We start from the raw sequence: 22,056 nt of genomic DNA on the forward strand, positions 1-22,056 counted from the left end.
TTTACAGAGCCGAAGAATTCTCTTCATTCAATGAGATAAGCCTTGAAGAGGGGATTCAGTAAACTCTTGTAAAGGAGTAAGACTGGTTACATGAAAATTTTCTGTGCTTGTAGGAATGATCAAAACTGTGGTAAAAATTGGTTCGTCCCAACCCTTAAAAGTTTTCTTTCAGCCCTAACTGGTCACCCTAGAAATACCAGATTTGAGGTTACCTGTCATATGTGTTATGATACATACAGTCTTTACCTCTACTTGCTATATTCTACATAGGACCCTGCGCCAGGAGTGCACTGGATTGGCGATGCTCTCCTATTCTTAGTTTTTCTTTATAGTTCCTAAGTGGCACCATGTTTTATTCAGTACATGCCACTGAGGCATCAGCCTGAAGGAATTCGAGTTTTCTTGTGTGCAGGCAGAGCTGGAATCTGTAGGATTCCCCTGCAGACCATTTCCAATCGAATTAATAGATTTGCTGCTTCCTGTGTGAGGAACCAGGAGATGAGACACACATGTACGTGCTCATTGCAGTCTCATTGCTCCCCAGGTATCATTTCTCCCCCGAATTCCTCTCCTCTCCATACTTCTTGTCTCACTTGTGTCTCATTTCCTCAGTCCTACACTAGCTTTTGTCTCCCATGCTTGTTCCTTTTTGTTTCATTGACCTGATCAGCCATTTCCAGATTTCTTCCTTTCAGCAACTGATCTTTCTCCTAGGGCAGCAAGTCCTTAATTCCATTCTAGCTTTTCTCCAGTTCCTCTTTAGCTGTATTTTCATTTGCACCTCAAGGAGCGTATTCATCTCACTGTAATAGCCCAGCTAATATAACTCTTAAGCCTAATTTGACTTCATTTTGGTTAAGGAGATCTTCTATCTTTCTCTCATGGAAAGGGACAGGTCTGTATAAAGGGTGTTACTGAAAGACCAGGAAGTAAGTTTCTGAGTCTCAGATAAAGTGTCCGTTCTATGAAAGCGGGACAGACTTTCCTAGTGCTTCACTGGGCTCTCAGATAAATTCCGGGTATTTAGCCTCTAAAATGAGAAAAATCTGAGAACATGATGACTTTGTTAAATGGGAGCATTCATTCGTAGTAAAAGCAACAAGCACTTTCTGGCACAGAGCGGGATCCAGGGTTACCTTATGGACGTTATGATATTTACACATCTGATAAAAGAGATACTTAAAAGCTGGTTGTATGCAATAGTTGGCATGGATTACTTTTGCAGTCAGCGTGGAGAAACAGGCATTTTCAAAACTCAGTTCATCTTCGTTATCGTAAGCATCTTTTAGAATCAGGGGAATCAGCCTCCGCAAGGATGTTACTGTTAATCACCAGGATAAGCCAGGACTTAGGCTAAAGAAGCGTTAGGGTTTAAGAGAGAGAATATAGCAAGTGTAACAGGAGCCTGGTTTTGTTGCATTGTGACTGGACTTCCACATAAGCTGTTGTGGCGAAATGGCTTCGAAACAAAACCTGTTCATTATCCTTGGTAGGCATCAGCATGTTACCTTATATATACTTTTTTTAGGATGACTTTTCAGTGTGGTGGTCACATGAACTGGACAGTCCCTTGGCTACTTTGTGTCTTGTGGGAAAGTTGTGCTGGGTGTGTGAAGGAAGACCTCAAAAGTCTGCAGAAATTAAAACAAACAAACAAAACTAAAAACCCACAGTGAAATGATGTCACAGTAAATGGAAATTTTTGAAATTACAGCAGATACAGTAGTACTATTTACAAAATGCTGCACTGTTGGGAAACCAAGGAAGCGTAAAAAGGCACACAGAATACTTTGTCACTCTCCAAACTTGAAATATTTCATGTTATTTTATACTTGCAGTGTATGCAATTACTAAACTACTAGTAATTATGCTTGATTATACTAACAAGATTAACCATTTTACTGCATATTTTAATCATAGTTTCATTTGAGTTCCATACAGCAGAAAGATACTTAAATATATTCCTTATTTCAAACTCCTAAGGCAACCAAAGGAATTACATATGTGCTTACATATTGTCCTTTTCTAGGACACTCATTGAAATCCAGTTAATATTTTTTAAAAAGCTAAAAGGTATGTTTTAGAACAGAAATGGTTTGTGGTAAAACTAAGTATTCATATCCTACTCTGTGCTAGTACTTATGTCACAGGTGTTGTTAGCTTGTGTTTCCTGTGTTTAAGATGCAGCTGGAGTTTTTGACCAACTGTCCGCTAAATGCAGTGCAGTTCAACAGTTCCACAATTAGGGTCACTTGTATCTGCAGTGGTGAGTGTTCTGCAGTTCATCATTTTGAGAATGGATTTGCATTCAGAATTAATAACTTTGAAATATCAGCCCTGGTCCTGCAGCCAGGATTTGCAACGTGCTTTGGTGGAGGGGGGCGTGGGAAGGTGTGCCTGGAGCTAACAACTGAACGGTTTCTTTTTGGCCCTGATGTTTTAGGGGTCTGCTACCATGTCTTTCTAGAAGGGGACTTCCAACCCCACGAACGACTGAACAGCCAGTCATTAGGGGAAAACATCAAGCTCGCTCGAGGTCGAGTGAGCACTCTAGTATCAGACCCTTATGCTCTGTGCATCACCTAGCGCCCGGAGGGTCGGCACCGCCTTCTCCACTTCTGACAAGGTTGCTATTACGTGTACAGCACAGCTTTCGTGTTCTGCCTCCCAGGTGTCAGTGTGGTGTTGTACTTTCCTGAGCATACATGGTGCGTTCACTCATTCTGGCACTATAGATTATCCTCTCTTCATGGTATTTACACTTCTCCCACATCCTTTATGCCGCCTATCTTCACCATCCAGATGGTAATTCTTGCTGTTGAAATTAAGTAATTATGCAATGTAAGAGCAAAAAAAAAAAAGGCTGTGTTTTGTCCTTCCATTGTTGTGTTTTGTTCTGTATCCATATGAAAATTATCGAAGTATTTTGCATAAACACTGTGCAGGAAATCACATGCTATTCACAAGGCCAACTCTCATCTTACAGGCTAAGAGAAGGTGAGTTGGTCTACATAGTGTGAAAGCCAGCAGTATTTTGAACTTGCACGAATGTGTTACTTCAAATTGCAAATTATCTACTTGCAGCCTTAGTGTAGCAGACAGCGTAGTGCTTATCCACTACAGTGAGTGTGATACTGCTCTAACTGGCAAGCGCATTGAATAGTAAGCTCTCCCTCTCAGCGGTCTGCTGCTTCTCATCTTTGTTTTACTTGCTTAGTCTTTTCCCCTAGTTATTAGAGGTGGCTCTGCTTATTTTAAATGCAAACTTACCAGCGTTCCAAAGGTGTTTGATGTGTTGCACTCAGATGCTGGATCTATGTATAAGAAATCAAGTAGCCAGGGTGCTCTGAAATAATGCTAGCTAGAATTCAGCCGAAGGGGTTTAGAATATTTACTTAAGTAAGAATGTTAAAAATCTTGTACATTCTCCATGCACACACAGACATGCACCCCCCCAATACCAAGGTTGAGTCTTGTTCTTTTTTGAGTTCAGGGAAAAACAACACGTTTTCCCATGGGAGTAGATACTTGCTGTCCAGTCTCTTTGGCCTTGTGCAATTATTGCATCAGCACAAAGAGAACATAAAAGTTAATGAAAAATAGAGGTGGCTTTTTGTGTTGCCCTTGCACCAGTGCAGGAGAACATACTTAAATTGTGAGTCGAAATCATAAATGGTTCTTAGAAAACTGCATATCATTCCATGGTTTTAGACTAGTACCTTATTTAAAAACAAACAAAACAAAACAAAAAACCCACACACAAACAAAAACCCAACAAAACACAGGAAAATAGTTTTCCTTAGTTGAAGGTCATTAGAGACATTAAATGTGAGGCCTTATCAGTTTTTACACAGTATCCAGACCTGGGTATGTGCATATGGCATACACCAAATGCAAACTTTTTCAAACTCATCTTCAGTATGTGCAACTTAATACATGTTTAAAATTCAGAATATAAAAAATTCTCTTCATTTGGGTTATTTTACTTTTATCTTCATTTGATTTGCAGAATACATCAACAAGGAAGTCCCACACAGTCTCCTCCTGCAGACACATCCTTCAGCAGTCGCAGGGGAAGACAGCTACCGCAAGTTCCAGTAAGAAGTGGCAGTATAGAGCAAGGTATCAAATAATGAGCTTATGATAGCTCAAACTCTTTGATTTCTTACCTTTTTGTACTTAAAGTCTACTTTCATAACTACATGTTCAATGCTATAATTCTACCAATAAAGCAATAGAAGAGAATGAAAGCATATTTCTACTCTGGGAAATCCAGTAGAGTTTGACTGGTGGATAAACACACATGGTTTAATTGCCTTAATTTTCTAGTACCCTTTTAAGTTTGTCTGCTTTAGAATTTCTATTAGAGTTGTGGTAGTTTCCAACATATATCTAGTTTGTATTCTGGTAAAGAAATCAGGGGCAAATATTTTGACAGTCTTACTAATTTCTTATTTTGTGGTTTATATTAATTGTTGTGCACTGTTAACATAGATCAATAATAAATATCACAAATCGGTTTTGCCTCAGGAGTTCGTAGTTCAGAGATTAAAAAATTAAAATAATCACCATGGGAAATGTGAAAGCATAGGTCATGAGCTCGCTCTTTCTTAAGAATAAACTGAGCAGGCACAGAGTGGTGCTCTTTTCTGAAAAAGACAATGAAGAGCTGGTGGTTGTGGAAGATGTCTTTTACATACTAATATCAAATAAGTATGAATATTGTTGTTTCCTTTTCTAGCAACATACTGCACACAGAGTATGAGCTATTATGGTAAAATGAAATGGCACAATGGATAATATTTGCACATTCAGGTTTTCTTCTGTGTTTAAAAAATCTGTTTTTTCATTGACTACAAGCAACAGCTTAGATTGCCATGTACTGCAAGGTTTTCTTCTACACCTCTTCTTGAAGAGGTGCTTCTAAGGATGGAATATATTGTAGTGCTTTATAGAACTGTTGGCAGACCGCTTTCTTTTATAAATAATGTTGCTGACTATGACCTTCTTATCACGATAGATAAGCATAGGGGTTTTTTTGTATGATGACTTACATTAACATGCAATCAGCTTACATTAATTTTATGGCTTTGGGCTGTGATGGCATACTACACCTTCAGTTAACACATAGAAAATGTACTTTTGTTTTATACATGTGTTTATTGTGAATGATTAATATACTAATACAAGTGAGTTTTATTCATTTTCAACTTTACATTCGAGTCCTCTCGTTTTGTAGTAAATCTAGGACTGTCTGGATTATAAACTCATTACAAACTACATTTACAGTTTCTATTTCTGCATATTAGTAAGTTGGAAGCTTTTTAGGCAAAGGTAATAAGTAATGAATTTCAGATTTCTTTCATGTTTTTTCTGCAATTTCAGAACTTGGTACAATATATAAACATGAATCAGCTTTTAATTTAAAGTTGGCTTTCCTTTGGATATTTATCTATCATCTTTCTGCTGTTCTTGATAACTGGTGTGCTGAGAATAAAATACTAGTTACGTTTTGTTGAAGATGTGCAAAATGAATGTAACACCATGAAAATAAGTAGAGATGCGATGTGTACAGAAGAGGAAAGAAAAAATGAAAGTTTGGCAGAAGGCTAAAGCTGCTTTAGGTTTAGAAAGTTGTTCATACTGTGAACATCTGTAAAGTAACGTGGTTTCACTGAACTCCCATCAACACTCATGGTTCATACCGCTGCGTCTTACATATAAAATGTACAAGTAGGATGTGACATACCGTTTACTTCATTGTTATATATCATGTTGCCTATGTCAATATGACCGTGTTACAGCACATGGAAATGAAGGCTAAAGAGATTCCCTTCTCTACATAGTACTTTGGTTTTGTCTAAGTGACTGGCTTGTCTATTCAAAGGGGAGTTTTTGTCATTTTACCCATGTTTAACACTTTGTTCAAGCTGAGAATGTATTTGCAGAGAACTACTAAATTGAAGAGATTTTATAAAATATTTTTAAATGGTTTTGTCAGTATCTTCTGTAATAAACATGATAGTATGTATAAACTTAATACTACTGTGAGAAATTAAATTCAGTGAGGCTATAAGACCATAGTATTTGCTCTGATTTACAGTATCAAATTTTAATATCACTTTCACCTCTTTAATCGCTTGCAAATGACTATCTGGGTCAAATGGAGTGACTAGAAGTGATCTAACCCTAATGTAGGATTGATTCTGAAGCACACAGAGCTCTGTAAAAGATTTCCCTTAACTGTACTTGGAACTGAATTGTGTCCTTAATGATTTAATTTCACAGTCACAATGGATATAGATGATGTCAAAATCTAGTGCAATATACAAATGTTCTAGGGAGCATTTCAAAATTCTTTGCATTTTCTTCATTTATAAATAAAGCTACTTCTTGGTGGTCAGTAATGACATCCTGCATTTCAAGGAAGTAATGTATGATATATCATAAGGTATCATTTTTATAGCAATGTACTTCTTTACACTCTATACAAATTCTGTTGTGTCAAGAGAGTTGAATATACATCTAAATGTAAACATCTATGAATCTGTGTCTGGTTTACAAATCACACTAATTGCTGTAAAAAGATGGAATGTCTGTACATCAAGAGTGGGGTTTTTGTTTGCTGTTCATGTATTCGAGAGGCATAGAAGAATCCAGTAAAGTAATTTTATGCCTCTCTGAAGCTCTTATTACAAGAAGGCATGAGAGTTAATGAAGGAACAGGAGACTGGTAGTGGTTTTCATCTTGAGAAACAGAGTGATATTTTAACTCTTAATCTTAGATGAGATTTTTACTCTCAGTCTTTAGCTCTCAATTGCAAATGATCATATCTATGCTAATAAGGCTTCTTCTAGGACTGACATTGCATCTTGGACATTCTATTTTGTCATTGTCAAGTTTAGAACTAAAAAGACAGTTGTTTCCTTGTCTCTACCAGATGATGTTGCCTTAGTGACTGCTCTGGTCAACAGTTTGAAGATCAATAAAATTCAACTTGTGACAAAATAAGGCAGTTTTAATATTAGTAAACACACTTTATTAAAAAAAAATCTCATACAAGTAATTCTTACAGAGAAGACCAAGGTAGTGGTCCCTATTCTTTTAGAAAAATGGGGTTGGTACTACTGATCAGGAACGCAGAAAGAAATCTTAAATGTAGAGGAAAAAGTCCAATTTAAGGACTAAAACCTCAAAACAGCATAATTATGCACACTAGCAAAAAAAAAAAAAAAAGAAAAAAATGAAAAAAAAAAGAGGCTTCTTGCTGATTGTGTTCTAAAGGGGATAGCAACTTTGCCTAGTTTTGGAGTGGGGGAAGGAGGCAGTTATTTTCACTTGGAATGCTTCTAACTAAATAATATTTTTAGCAACTCCAGTACATGCAGACTTTTTAAAGTGGTTACAGTTAAGATTATAGGCTTCTATAACTTTTAGGCAATGCGGTTTTATGTTCATCCCAGTGATATTCAAAGAAGGCATAGCTGTATTTCTTTCAGCTGTATTTCTTTCCTTTACTGCCTCATCAGCAGGATTTCCTAGAGTGTGAGACACACTGGGATGTTACTGCAACTAAAGATCTTGACATGAGTATTGGAAGTTATTCTGGTATAGGTGTGTCTGTGTGTGTTTTCAAACAGTCATGATTTAGTAGCCATTACTCTAAATTATGCTACTTAAGAAGTGGTTTTTATTTCTTTGTTTTAACTGATAATTTTATAAGAACCTATTAATATGAAGGTGTTTGGGCTCAGTGGCTAAAGTAGTGGAATTGTAAGCCATGGTAAGGACAATACTGTGTTCTCAATATGTCATCCTGTGCCGAGCTCTAAGAGATTTGCATCAGTGGGGTTTTTTATTTGCATCGTGTTTGAATAGATCTGTGCAAATCATTAAAAAGGGCGGGGATCCTGCATTGACTTGTTTTTCAGCTGTTTCTATAACAATTTTGTTATGTAGTTACCTGGTTTTTAAATGATACTTTGTATAAAGCATATTTCTGTGATCTTTACTCAGTACTTCCTCTGTCATTGCGACTATCAAACATCACAGGAATTCTTGCCTAAACAGAATTTGAGGGTGGGTCTCTATGCTTCTGTATAATGGCTAATCATTGTATTGATGAAGGAAATGAATACAGTCTGAAGATCCATAGCACTTTTCTACACTCCTTCTTAGCTGCAGTAGGTAACATTAGGGATAATAGGAAACCTAGAAAGTGAATAAGAAAAATCATATTATGCATTATTGAAATTTATGAGCCAGCAAGATAATTGTGCAATGGTTGGTTGTAGTATAGAAATGATCTTTAAGAGCTAATTCATGCAGAACAGGTCTTTCTCCCTGTATCTGCTTCAATTTGGCTCTTCACAGCATGGTTTCTTTTTCGTAGCCTCAAAAATTTGGTTTCATGTTTCAGAAGTCCTATCATGAGATTGATGTTTGTTATAATCAGCAGCCTATTAACATGTAAAGAGCATCCGTAAATGTAACTGAACTGGTGTCATTGTGTGTGTTTCCAGTGGCATCTGTTTGCGGCAATAGGCCTTATGCAGTGACCTTTGGAAAAGCAAAAGTGTGAGCAGCATTAAATACCACTGTATCTCAGCCGGGGTTAGAAAAAGCTGCGTAAACTTTGGACATGGCTTGTGTGCCAGGTCAAGTGTGTGTGTGCATGTGTGCTGATGTTTCATGAGGGAAAGCTACACTGAAGACTCTGCTCGTACTGAGGGGGGATTACTTGTATAAAGTTCATGTGTGTAGTATATTTACAAATATTTAATGGTAGTCACAACATAGAGGACTGAAGTGTTTTGATCTACAGTGTTTTAAACAAAGAGGAATCAGAATTTTGTACAGAAAAATCAGTATGTTGTCAAATAATACATTTGAGTTGCAAATATACCTTTATATTTAACGAACTTAAGATCCTAAAAAATATGAATGCTAGTGAAAACCGTTCTTTGTATATGTACTTGATCATTGAAATGTCATTGCAGTGAGAGTATGGCTTGAGTTATGCTAAAAGATCAAACCCTTTCAGTTAAAACCTTTTTTCAGATCCATCAGTATAAAATGTGAGTGACAAAAGAAAAACAATAAGTCATTTCAATTTTAGATTTTAGTCTTTTAGTGTTGTTTGTTTTGTCTTCATATTTCTGGCTTTATTTTGAAACTATTAGGTGGCACTGCATATTTTGAGGCAGCTTGTGGAATCTTCACTCACGCTGGAGAGTATTTTTTCTCAGCATTGCTAACTCTTGCAAATGAGTTCAAGCCTCATAATATTTTATGTTTTCCTTAAAGACCAATTTTCAATAGTCCAGTGGTTATTGAGTATTATAGATTTCAGATAATAGAAAATAAATTTGTAGCACTCATTACTGCAGAAAAGGCTTCAGAATCTAAAACAGGACTATGTGATTCAGGAGAGAGAGTGATGCTTAAAGCAATTTTAAGAATTTTATGTCATTCATAAATTTGAGTATGACAATACTGCTCAAGCGGAATATTTAAAGAGTCCACAATCTGGATCTCAGTAATTTCATTGTTCCTGTTAATTTTAAAGAAAAAGTCATAGGCTTTATTATTTGTCATTGTTTGTCATTTTAATTTTCTACATTAGTCTTACATATGCTGGAGTACTGCCTACTGTACATGCCATTGTCACATGTAACACATTTCTTTATCTAACTTTAAATTTGCTGATTTCTTTTTCTGTTCCCATCATTCCGTGCATTTAATTCATTGAAGAGCAAGAGACTTTTAACTCTTCCACAAAAGGTAAATATTTATGTAATTTTTTACAAATGTTTGACAACTGTTAATACTGGCTTTTCCTTCAATATATTCCGTGTCAGTATATAGTATTTAGTTAACAGTGCTTAACAGGCAAGAAGGTTGTTTCTCAAATATCTATGTGCTATCTGATGCCCCTGTTTAGAATCTTAAAAAGGTTTCTCCTGTGATTTCTAATTTTCCTACTGAAATGCAATATAATGGATTTGAGAGGAGTAGTCATGGTATTTTGCCCGACTCAGAAGCAGTTTAATTGAGTTAAAGTTCACTCAAAGACTTAAGACTTTACCTAAGCTGCTCTTGAGCTCTGCATGGCATCTGCTTCTAATGATGCAGCCGTGGCTCATGTTATCTGTGAGGGCTGTTTCCTTGGTCTGGGCTTAGGAATAGTTGAAGGTGATGATGGCCAGAAACTGTGCTTTGTATGCAGACAGATACTGGAGAATGAGCTGGTTCATTTGCATGACAAGCCCTTGACACTCAGAAAATTAGTCATGTTGTAGGGCACATTTCTGGGGCAGATGTACAGCCCTCACCTGCTATGCATTTGTCCTCCTGTGAATTTTCCATGCCTGTGCTGATACCAGTGAATCAGTGAGCTCAAACAACAGATATCTAAGGCTGTCCTACAAAGTGAAAATTGTGGTCTGTCATGTCCCTATCACAACAACAATGTAGAGAAGTCCTATTTTTTTTTTCGTTTTGCTGAAAGTAGAAGCTGTCTCAAAATCAGAAAAAAGCTGGGAGAGAAGAAATGAAAAAATTAATCCCTTTTAATGTTAACAGCAAAATGCTATGCTGCATAAACATTAATAGCACAGATTAACCTTTTCTGATCCCGAGTGCTGAGTCCTGCAGATCTTGGGACATTCTGGTCTGAATACATGCTTTGGTGGGTCAAAGCCAAGTTGTGGGTTCAACTAGAATCAGAATACTTCCTCCAACTTCTTTACGTTCTGAAAGGGTGAATCCCACTTACGCATTCATACCTGCTTAGGTAAAAATACAGCACCTGTTCCTCTAGCTATGAACTCCAACACCTATGCCAATACTCAGGAGTATGTTTTAATGACAATGGTAAAAAAAAAAGGTGAAAAAGAAATAGCGTTTAACGTAGGTATTAGCAATTACAAGTTATTTTGCAGTTTTAAGAATGTACTATCAAATATCTTAAGAAAAGTGCTAAGAATGGTGGATTTTACAAATTTTTTCTGTCATTTTTGCTTTATTTAGTATTTATATTTCTTTCAAACAGAATAATACAAATCAATCATGCCAGTTTTTTGTTTATTCCTCTTTCAAGTTTACAAACCTTGCCCTGTGATATGGACTGCAGTGGATGTTTCTCTGTTTGAAACAATTGACTTTATGCAGACAAACTAGACCAAGCCTGTAACAGGTTTGTAAAAGAGCTCATTTCCCCAAGATATGGAGGGATCTGGTTCAACATTTGGGAGTGTGTAGAATGTGGTGGCATCTCTATGTGCACAGATTCCTCTGGCTCAGCGGAACTGGATTCAGATGCAGTCCAGGGGCAGAAAAAAAGAGTTGGGCAAAAGGAGCAGGAAGAAGTGGAGTGCTGTCAGTTCTGGGAGACCATGAAAAACTTAAGTTGGGCTGACTTGCACTAGTAGCCCACTGACATTTCTGACTTTTCCCAGAAGAAATAAGAATAAGAGACAAAAAGAATAGACAGTAGGTGAATGGGAGAAGAGAATTTGAGAGTTACCTTACTGCAGGGATGCTTTGTGTGTGCATATTGCAAAACTCATCCTGAAGGCTGAACAGAAGTAACCTGTAGTCTCTCTGTATTATTTCTGAAATGCTTCATCCTGGTCCAACACCGGTGTGAGTCCTCTCCCCTGTGCCGCACAGCCAGCTCTCCCGCCAGTGCTCCCCTGCCCTCTCGCTTCCCTTGCCCACTGCGCTGGGGATTCTCCCATCCAAATCTCACCACTGCTTTATTCCCTTGCCTTTGTTCTGGATGTTGGTTTTGCCAAGTTTCTTCTTCAGCTTCCACTTCTCACTTCCTCAAACCAAATACCATTTTTTCCCCCCACTTCCCATCCACAGAACATCTATGGAATGCAGACAGATGAAACTCCTGGATTTTGCTGTGTAGAAAGGTTAAGTGTACATCCCTCTAGACTATATTATAGCTGTAGCTGTCATTGTTCAACTTTTCTTCTTAGTATGAAGAGAATGAGAATAGGTCATATCTCTTTTGGCTTTTGGGATCAGTGCAGTTCCCTGTTGCCCTGCCAGAACCTGCTGTTTGTGCCCCAGAAACAATGTTACTATGAAAGAGTTTTCATGAGATAAATCTTCACTTCAGCTTACTTTTCAGTAGCTTACTTGTGTAAGCAAATCTTTCTGTCGCTTTAGACTTTTAGACTTTATCCTTAAAGTCTGCATCATAAGGATGTGTGATATTTGCTGGTAAGGGTTACGGCTATCTGAAATCTTGGTGCCAATTTCTTCTTGATACATAGCTTAATCCAACATTTAATAGTGCGGGTAAGACCTGTAGGATTTCCAAATTGTATTGTTTGCCTACATCTCCTTTCTGTCTTGACCAACTTGCACAGAAACATGAAATGCCTCAAGAGCAAATTCTGTGTTTATTGAAGACTTCACCTTTACAGAAAATGGTATAGCCTGTACTAAGACATCCACAGGTTTTCTATAGTCTAGGAAAAAACTGATGTGGCTACCAGTTTCAGTCACGGCCCAGGTGATGTCACCAGTCATTCCGGCATTAAGGCCATACTTGGGTTTGAGTAATTATGTCCTTTTAGAAAGGTATTTTCACTTAATCATTGCAAGCAATGGAAAATTGTCCTTGTGCTTAGCCACCTGACTTTTTAAATAGATGTCTTATTACTTAGCTGACTTTACCTAACGTCATAACCACTGGCCATTATTGGACCTGTATCTGCTAAACTGAAGAGCCTTTTATTGAGAGAAATCTTCTCACATGTACATAATTATGGACCCCACTCAAACCACATACCTTCTTACTTTTTAGTAATTTCCTAAATCTGTTTCTGCAAGACTGTGTCCTGGAGTTCGTATAGTTCTCATGACTTCTCTCTGAATCTGTTTCACCAACAGTATGCTTGGAATGACAATCTTCCTAAAATATCAGAATACATTTACCTTAGATAAACTGGGTATCTTCCAGTTTCCATGGTTATTTTTGATGTCCTAAAACTCCCTATCTGTATGACATTTAAGAATTTCTTGTTCTTTTTGTAAGCATAAAGGCTTATGTTAACATACCCTGTCAAAATTTCCCTTCTCCTTTCTTGCTTTATTATTTGCTAGATAGCAATAAGTCTCCATTTCAGAGATAGTGATATTTTGCTGGAAATACATGTGTAGCATGTACAGCAGTTCAATTTTGGATATAAGGTGTTTTTTCTTGGAATTTGGTGGTGGTTACACTGCTACACAGGAGGTACTTTCAGTGCTAAAACAATTCTATTATCTTTTTTTTTTTTTCAAATGTTTGAGTGGGTTCTTTTTAGATGTGACTTATTGTCAAGATTCACAGCTTTCCAAAGTCTACAGAATGCATAGTCTCTTTGGTGATTGTTGTAATGTGAAAGAGGTAGATACTATCTACTAACGTATTAAAAAAAAAAAAAAACACAAAAAACCACAAAAAAACCCAAACCAAAACCACTTTATCTCCCCTACTATATTTGATACATTAGTGTAGTATATTGCTTATGGTTCTCTTATTCTGTACACAATGGAAAAGGCATCATATATTCTGAACAGTGAGGATTCTAGCCAGGTCTAACTTCTCTGTCAATTAAACAGCAGATTGGAGTTGAAATGTGTCCCTACTAGTTTTCTGAGGATAGAAATAAAGATCAAGGTTGTCAAATAGTTAATGCCATCAGAAATAACTCTCTAGACCTTACCATAGTGCTGACATATTAAAAGGAGTATGATTAGTACATAAATTCTTAGTAAACAGATAATGTCTTAGAAAAACTGAGAAATGGCCATCTCCCTTAAAGAAAAACAAGTGTTAGCCTGTCCTAATTTTCTTTGAGGGTAGGTTGCAGGCTGAAAATTAGATCTGTACCTATTTTCTTTCCACAACTTTACTTTGATGGAAACATGTACCAAGAACTGCCTTTAATGTTAATCAAAGCTTCTGTCACAAGAAATATTAGCAAGTCTTTTAATTACTTGTTAAGAAACCCCCTCTTCCATTATGTGCAAATGTTAAATTTTTCTTTCACTAACAGCATGATCACCTCTTGAAAGACTGGAAATCAAGATGTTTAGTTGTACTTCGAGCATGTAGCATATTTAGAATCCCATAAGATCTGTTATGAATTACAATCCAGGGTACATAATCTTCATAAGAATGTTTCTTGAATGACGTGTGAGGAAGAGACTCAGGAGGAGCTGATGGACCTGCTAGCCTATGGGATAGGAGATGGTCTTAATCTTTGTAGACCACATCTTCTTCCTTTGAATATAATTCGAACTGGAAGCCAAATGGGACTTAGCAGTGAGTCGAACTTTTGTTTGACAGAAGACCATTCAGAACTACACGGGGCAGTTAATTCTTGGTAGCTTGGTGTCGTGGGTTGACCCAAGCCAGCAATTAAGCACCCACCAGCTGCTCACTTACTCCATCATCCACAGTGGGATGACAGAGAGAATTGGAAGAGCAACAGTGAGTAAAAACTCATGGGCCAAGATGAAGACAGTTTAATAAGTGAAGGCAAAAAATGAAGAAAAAGAAAAAAAAAAACCCACACCCCACCACCAACTGATGCAAAGGCATCACTCACCACCTCCCACCAGCAGACCAATGCCCAGCCAGTCACAGAGCAACAGCTACTTTGGAACGACTGTCCTCAATTTTATTGCTGAGGATGATGCTGTGTGGTATGGAACATCCCTTTGGTCAGTGGTGGTCAGCTGGCCCAGCTGTTCTCCCTCCCAGTCTCCAGTCATGTTGCTGGGAGGGTGGGCAGCATGAGAAACAGAGGCGGCCTTGGTGCTGTGCAAGCAATTGCTATAACATTCCTGTATTAACAACACTGTTTTAGTTACAAATCTAAACCCCAGCACCATACAGGCTGCTGTGAAGAAATCTACCTCTTTCCCCACCAGAACCAGTACACCTGGGATTAAAGGAGTCAGACTGGTTTATAAATGTATTAATGGAATTGAAGTACAACATTTTGATTCCATTCGTATGTCTGTGTTTTCTCTCCTGCATGGCTTGATTGTTTGTGTACCCAATTGTCATACAACCTTCACATGGTTTATTAGTAGTAAAAGCTTTAGCTCTGAACTTGCACCCCTTATCTAAACAGCCTGCTGAAAGAGTTCCTGCAATTACTTCTTATACTGATTGATATCGCCTCTGAATCAGCAGCTCTTGAAGAGATAAGAGTTATAGCTCTTTGAAGCGTGACTTCTGACACCACAGAGAGTAACATGTTGACACAACTGATATTGATGGTAGTTGTACCACTAATTTGAGACACTTACAGTAAATCTCCCACTGTAGAATTTAGAGGTCTTGGGATTACAGTGCTTCCATCTGTACATTACTGTGTAGTCCTACCTCTCAAGAGCTCCAAGAAAAGCACTCTGTAAATACTGATGTCCTTAAAGAAAGCAGATCCATATTATTCTAAGTGGCAGGTTCAGTTCTTGAAATATTGTTTATGTCAAATTTTTGTTACCTGTGGTAACCAGCTATGTTCCAAGAAAGTAATGTGATCGTATGGTGGTGTTACCTATGGTTGTTACAGCTTCTGCTAATGTGCTTTTGCTCCTGTGTTAGATTTTTTTTCTGCTTTTTGTGATTAACTTGTAAAGAGTATATCAAGCTACTTGTCAGGCAGATGAAATTTTCTGTCACAGAATTGAGCTAGACACAACACACGTTCAGATGCTCACAGTAAACAAAGCTGGAAAGAACACAGTTGTGTTTTTTACATCAGACTTACATTTCAGACAGTTATTTGCTTAGAAATTCATTAACAGCTAATTGGTACTAAATTACATTTTACTCCAAGCACAAAAACTAATTTCTCCATTAGGGAATTTAGATTTACTTCACAGTCCTCATTAATTGTTCTCATGTTATTTTATATAATGATATCTAATAATGAAAACCAGAACATAAACGTGTTGCTAAGGTTAAGGATTTGAACATAACAAATATCAAGAATTAAAGAGTTACGTTTGAATATTTACCCAACCTTGACTGCAGTCATTTTCACGTAGTCACCGAAATAGCATCTCATTACATAATAGAATTTTTTTTTCTCAGATATCTTAAGTAATCAGAGGAACGTTAATTCATATAAATTATTTAGTATGATGTACACTTGACAGGGTGAAGCACTTAAAGTCACACAACGAAAGGGTTATTTTTTAGAGTAACAGTAATCTGTGCACCATACACATATAGGGCTAAATTTTTAAAGGGGTCTCAATTTTCTCTCTGATTTTGTATCCTCACTCTATTTCATGCATGTATGATAGGATTAAGATATCTGAGTTTTTTACCTCAGTCACTAATTAATATATCTTAATCCTTTCATATCTGTCCTTAAAATAAGAGGCCATCTTTAAAAATTTCACCTAAAGTGCTCAATTTTGCCTTCAGATACCTCCATGCAACTTCCATTGAAGTAATTGGAGCTGTGCCTGCATATCTGATGGTGGAACTGGACTCATTGCAATTAAGGTACACATTTACCGGCATAATTAGTCATCTGGAATAATTGCTGGGCCCAGTGTGACATTCTGCATGTGCGGAATTTCCTAGATTGGACCCTCTGCGTGTGGGAGGTTGAAGTTTACGATTATAACTTTATTTCGTGCCTTAAATTTGTAGCTATAGCAGAATTTTAATGTAATTTGCTGTATTTAATTTTCCTATTTTTAAATAAGAAATGTGGAAGGAAGACATGAAAACAACATATTTTTCACAGGGATGCCTTTGTATATTTTTCCTACCCAACCAGTGCACAGACATTCCATCATTTCCACAAGTGCATTACAGATGGTACATGCATGCACAACTGGGATTTGTGCAGTAGCCCACAGTTTAAAATCTCCAACCCTGAGTGTACTGCATTTTTTTTTTCTTTTTTTTTTTCAGTACCTTTGTGCTTGCAAAAAATCAGTTGTGTAAAAAATCCCACAGTTAACTAACAGCATAAAACCCACATATGAGAACTTTGGTACTTCTTCATTCACAATACAGATCTTTAAAAAGCATGATAGAGTACTTGTTTTCCACTAACTTAAAATTCTTTGTGTTTTGTGATTGAAAATTGATTCCATGCAGCTTTTAAATTGGTGTCTCTCTCCTGCCACTGGTCTGGGGAGGAGCTGTTTACAAAAGGAATGACTTTAAAACTAATAGTTTTGGAGAGAGTCCTATAAACCCATGGTTGACCCAAAAGCAGCAGCAGATTTTTGCAGAGGTTTTCCCAAATAAAACACCAGTCCTGAATTCGTGGTCACACAAAAAATTCGAACTAAAATAAGTTGTTCTTCTGTGACGTTATAACCTGTACAAAAAAATATGAACAAAGTGAGTGCTACTGTGGTTTAGAATAGTTACTGGTGAATATTTGGGTCTAGTTCTAGAACTGCTACAAAGGACTAGTTTTCCAGGTTTTGGTTTTATTGTTATTCTTTTGCATTTATAATGCTACCAAGTTTAAGAATGGCAGAATATGTGGTTCACTCTGAAAATTATCCACTGCCACAAAGGCTGACTTATTTTGAGGAAGCCCAGGGGCTTTCACACCGCTCTTTCCATTAGTGCAAGCACAGCCAATATTAATTGCAATAACTTGTTCAAATTGAAGAAGATGCTTCTTATAGCACCACAGCTTCTTGAAAGTCTAAGATTAGATTTCTTTTTTTTTAAACAAACATTGTCATAATTTTGTAAAAAAAAAAAAAAGTGCTAGAACATTAATGTATTTTTTACTATGATTGGTTGAATGAAGAAATTATTCTTCTCGAATAATCTTTAGCTATGGTAAGCAGTTCCGGTTTAAAATAGTAGTAGGGGTTAATTACTTTAATAATAAATTTTAATACTTGTTTACTGCCTTAATTCTTAGAATGTTACTGTAATATTTTCTACATTTAAGCAAATTCATGGTTAGATTATCATGGATTTATGTCCCCTGCATCCAGAATACTTAACAGGTTTATAGTTCAGCCTATCATCACTTAAATTCTTTCACTCTTTTCATATCTGTTGCCCCAGCTTGATTATGTATAGGAAATGGGGATATCTTCCCATTTTCAGGTAAAGACTCTTGCAATGGAAGTGGTTGATTTCTTGACATTAGTGTTCCTTTGTTCTGTGTTTACGCCCTGCTTGTTCTACATGTTTGTACATTTCTTTGTTTCGTTGAGATGGAAATAAGCTAAAATAGTTGTTAAACCGTTTGTTTTTCCAAAAAGTTTCCACTATTTTTAATTGATTTTCATTGTGTGTTTTTGCAGCAAGCTTAGTAGTGGAGGAGCGAACGAGACAGATGAAAATGAAAGTGCACCGTTATAATCAGACATCAGGGTCTGGTTCTAGCCAAGAACATGAGTGTGAGCAATATACCAAGGTAAAGTCAGTAGTATTGAAATGATACTTTGGCTTGAAAATTGAAGGCATAAATCTGTTTATTTTAAATATTATATAACCCTCAAGAACACTGTGTTATAAAGCCTGACAGAAATGTCTTCGAGTAATAGCTTTTTAACATCGTTTTTACCCCATCTGATGTGCATTAGACTTAATTTTTGATCTCACCTAAAATGTGTCTGCAAAAAGCAGGACAATTCAAAACTAATGTGGGGCAGAAAGACCCTTCAACAGCTGTTAAACAAAGCCGTGTCACCTCTAGCTGAGGAAGTGCCTGGCCTGCAAATCCCTGGAGGCTGGAGAAGTGGGCCATGGAAGCGTCATTGTGACTTGGCCCTGCTCTTTTGATCTTCTCTAGGCCCAACTTTCTTTGACACGTGGAGGGCCAGACACAACTATAATAATCCAATCCCATGCAGCTGTTCTCATGTTTCCATAATTTCTTTGCATCCTAATTATGTTCCAGATAAAGTATTTCCTTTCTTGAAATACATACTGATTACTTTCATCTCCTTTTCTAACAAGTGTAAAGATTTCCTCTGCTAAGTGTACATGACCTTAGATTAAGAAGTTATATAGAGGGACCTTTTGCTTCTGAGCAAACTGCTGAAAACATCTCACACGTCTGCACTGCCACTTAGAAATCAAGCTGTGAGGCTGGAGCTGAACTTTCTGTTAAAGACATTTTGCCTTGTGATGCCTAGTGGAGGGGGAACATTTGCAGAAATCAGGAGGGGAAATGTTTGGTTAGATTCTGTGCTTCCATTTAGAGATACAGCACTGTGTGGGTGTAGGCAAAGTAAAAAGCAGAGACAAAACCAGTGGTAGCAGTGGTGGGGGAAGCATTCCTACAATTCTCTTCTCCCAGTGCCATTGAGGGTTACGTGCTTTCGATGAGTGACCACGGGATGGCAGTATGAATGTAAAAGTCCACTGTAAAAACTTCGAAGACACACAGCGACTGTTTGCTTTAAAAATGAGGTCTGAGAATAACAGTAGATGGAGGAAAATCACAGCTTTTATTAATTTAGACTTCCATGCTTCAAGAGTCGCATTTCAAAGACTTTCTTTACATCAGTAAGAACTAAATGCTTGTATTTTTATTTCTACATTTTGAAAGAGTCAAACTTTCCATTTGTGAACTGGTGCCATACAGAAGGCAGCAAATATTGTCAAGCTCTCAACAGCTGCAGACATCAGAAAGCTCCCAGCATTAACTGCCATAGCACAGACACCAAAATTTCTGTCCTTGCCCCTCCAGGGCCACTGCTTGGTGTTTTGCAGAACTGATGCATGCTCCTGGAGACACAGGTTAAAATAAGGGATAAGTGAGGTACTTGGCAGAAACAAAATCAGAAATTTACTTAGGAATGGGTAAATATGCAATTGTGCATCTAACTTGTAATAGCTAACAGACTTGAAAGATTTGTTCAGGACCTTCTTACAGTTAAATATGGAGACAACTTTAATAAGGGTGTTTCTTTTTTGAGACTGCCTCACTGTGAACATAAAACTTAAATGAAACAGTTCTCAAAGGAAAGGGAAGTAAGAGAAACAAGGTGATATTCATCACTTAAAAATGTTACTGAAGGACACCTTTTGCTACTGTCTTTCTTTACCTTCAGAAGGTGCTAAAAGAGTCAAGGAAGTAAGCAGACAGATGAAGATTTAGACAGCTCTAATGAAAATTTAGGAAGTCATATCAGGTGGTGGAGTAAAGCTGATGACTGAAGCTTCTAAGGACTTCTGACTATACGTAATTTCTGCTGCCAAAACCTGTCAAAAGTCTTTGAAAGCTGCAGGAGCACAACTTTAAATATATTTTAAAAAAACCTAAAATCGGCGGTCTAATAGACATTTTGGAATAGTGAGAAAGAAATGCTTCTTTCTTTCCAGGCAGTGGTGTTTGCCCACTGCTTCAGAAAACAGGTGTTTATATTTAGTAAGGAAATTATGCCGTGCTGCACATAAGAAGATACTAACTTCTGCTTTTCAGAGCAGTCAGCTCACATGGGTTTGATTCTTCCACTATTTTAACATTTACAAATATGTTTGTTTTATTACACATAAAACTCTCTAGTCCTTTCAAAAATTTTCTGTCAGTATGGACTGGATAATTACGTGTATGCAAAATTACTTCCATAAATTTAACTATGTTTTCTCTGATATTGAAACAAGCCTTTTGGTTTTTTTTTAAGGTATTGTAATGTGGCCTTTGCAATTTCCAATCAATTTCTGGTGCATTTCTTCAATTTTTGTAATTTCTCCCACTCAGTTTCTCAATCTTCTAGTCTCAGTAAGCAAGCACTAGTTTTTTCAAGCATGCACCATGCAGTTGGTGTGTAAACATTTTTAAGGATCTGTGTTTTAAACATCTGTTAATGGATTCTGAACAGGTAACTGTCTGCTCTACAACATCTGTAAGGTCTTGATGGCTGTTCTACTCTAATTGTTTTGAGACCTTCACAGATCTCACATCCTTATTTCCTTCAGTTCTAGTGGAAAGACTCCATCATTTATGTGAAACAGTTAAAATCTAAAAAGCCATAGAAACCACAACAGCAAAACCCTCTGTGGATTTGGCAAAAGGGTTTAAAGGAGAGCTTTAAACATCCATCTCTCTTCTTTCTTGTATATGGGTAAGGCTGCAGTGGCTAGTATGCATGTTTGTGTTGTTTCAGTGTTTGAGATAATCAAAACACTTTGGCAGCATAATTCTGGATTTGCATAGATATAAATGACAGTATATCTTTATTAGGTTCTTAATTCAAAATACCCTAAGTTTTTTATTCCACACACAAACAGAAGACAAACATCATGCTGCAGCTGCTCCAGCTTTCCATAGAGTGTGCAACACATTTTTTTGAAGGTCTGTTTATTCAAGAGAGTTACTGATCAGAACACTGTAGTACATACTTAAAAGGACATCGCTCTATATTTAGATGCACTTCTGACTCAGTTAAGACTGTTTGTGATTGGAAAGCATTTAGCATAAAGTGTAATCATGGCATTAGTTCAGTGGCACTCTTTGGATTTAACTTGATAGTAAATGTCTACAAGAAAGGGCTGGATAGGAGACTTGGGATGACAGGAGGCTGATGATGTTTAAGCTTTATGGGATGCTGGGCAAGGCACATAGGGCTAGATACAGAAAGTGCTCTTGGACACTGATGTGATGAGTGTCTTCCTTCAATCCCTCTTCATCCACCTTCAAGAAAAAAATGTTTACTGTATATCATATCGATACGACAGTCACTCCAGTACCGGCTGGGTTTCGCAAACTTGAGTGAGGTTTGTTCATTCCACTCGTGGGCTTCACTGCAGTTTTGCCATGGTTTGACTTGCTCATTTTCACTGTTCCCTGTTAGGAAGCTGAGTGTTCACAGTAACTGAGTTGGATACAGTACTGGGAAGAGTTACTTAGAATCACTGGTACTTACTGGGCTGTGGACCATCACCTGAGCTGCTCCTGAGACAGATGCTGGCAGGAATCAGAAATGAGGCCTGGGCACACCGAGGTGCTGACTGCCGGGCTGTGAACCCCAGCAGCATTTGGGGGAACCCTGTGTGAGCGGTCGCAAAACTCAAGGTGCTTTGC

General features: G+C 37.3%; 1 protein-coding gene across 1 annotated transcript in view; it reads left to right on the forward strand.

The window, feature by feature from the left end:
- The window catches only part of LOC135986916 (regulating synaptic membrane exocytosis protein 1-like), a 170,808-nt gene that overhangs the window by 82,980 nt on the left and 65,772 nt on the right, over positions 1 to 22,056 (forward strand). Inside the window, exons 20-21 of the mRNA XM_065631472.1 lie at positions 4,010 to 4,122; positions 18,326 to 18,438. Of these exons, the coding sequence (XP_065487544.1) occupies positions 4,010 to 4,122; positions 18,326 to 18,438 (226 nt within the window). The remainder of the gene's footprint in view (positions 1 to 4,009; positions 4,123 to 18,325; positions 18,439 to 22,056) is intronic.

The sequence above is a fragment of the Caloenas nicobarica genome, chromosome 3 (genome assembly GCF_036013445.1).
Source record: "Caloenas nicobarica isolate bCalNic1 chromosome 3, bCalNic1.hap1, whole genome shotgun sequence".
NCBI classification, from domain to species: Eukaryota; Metazoa; Chordata; class Aves; order Columbiformes; family Columbidae; genus Caloenas; species Caloenas nicobarica.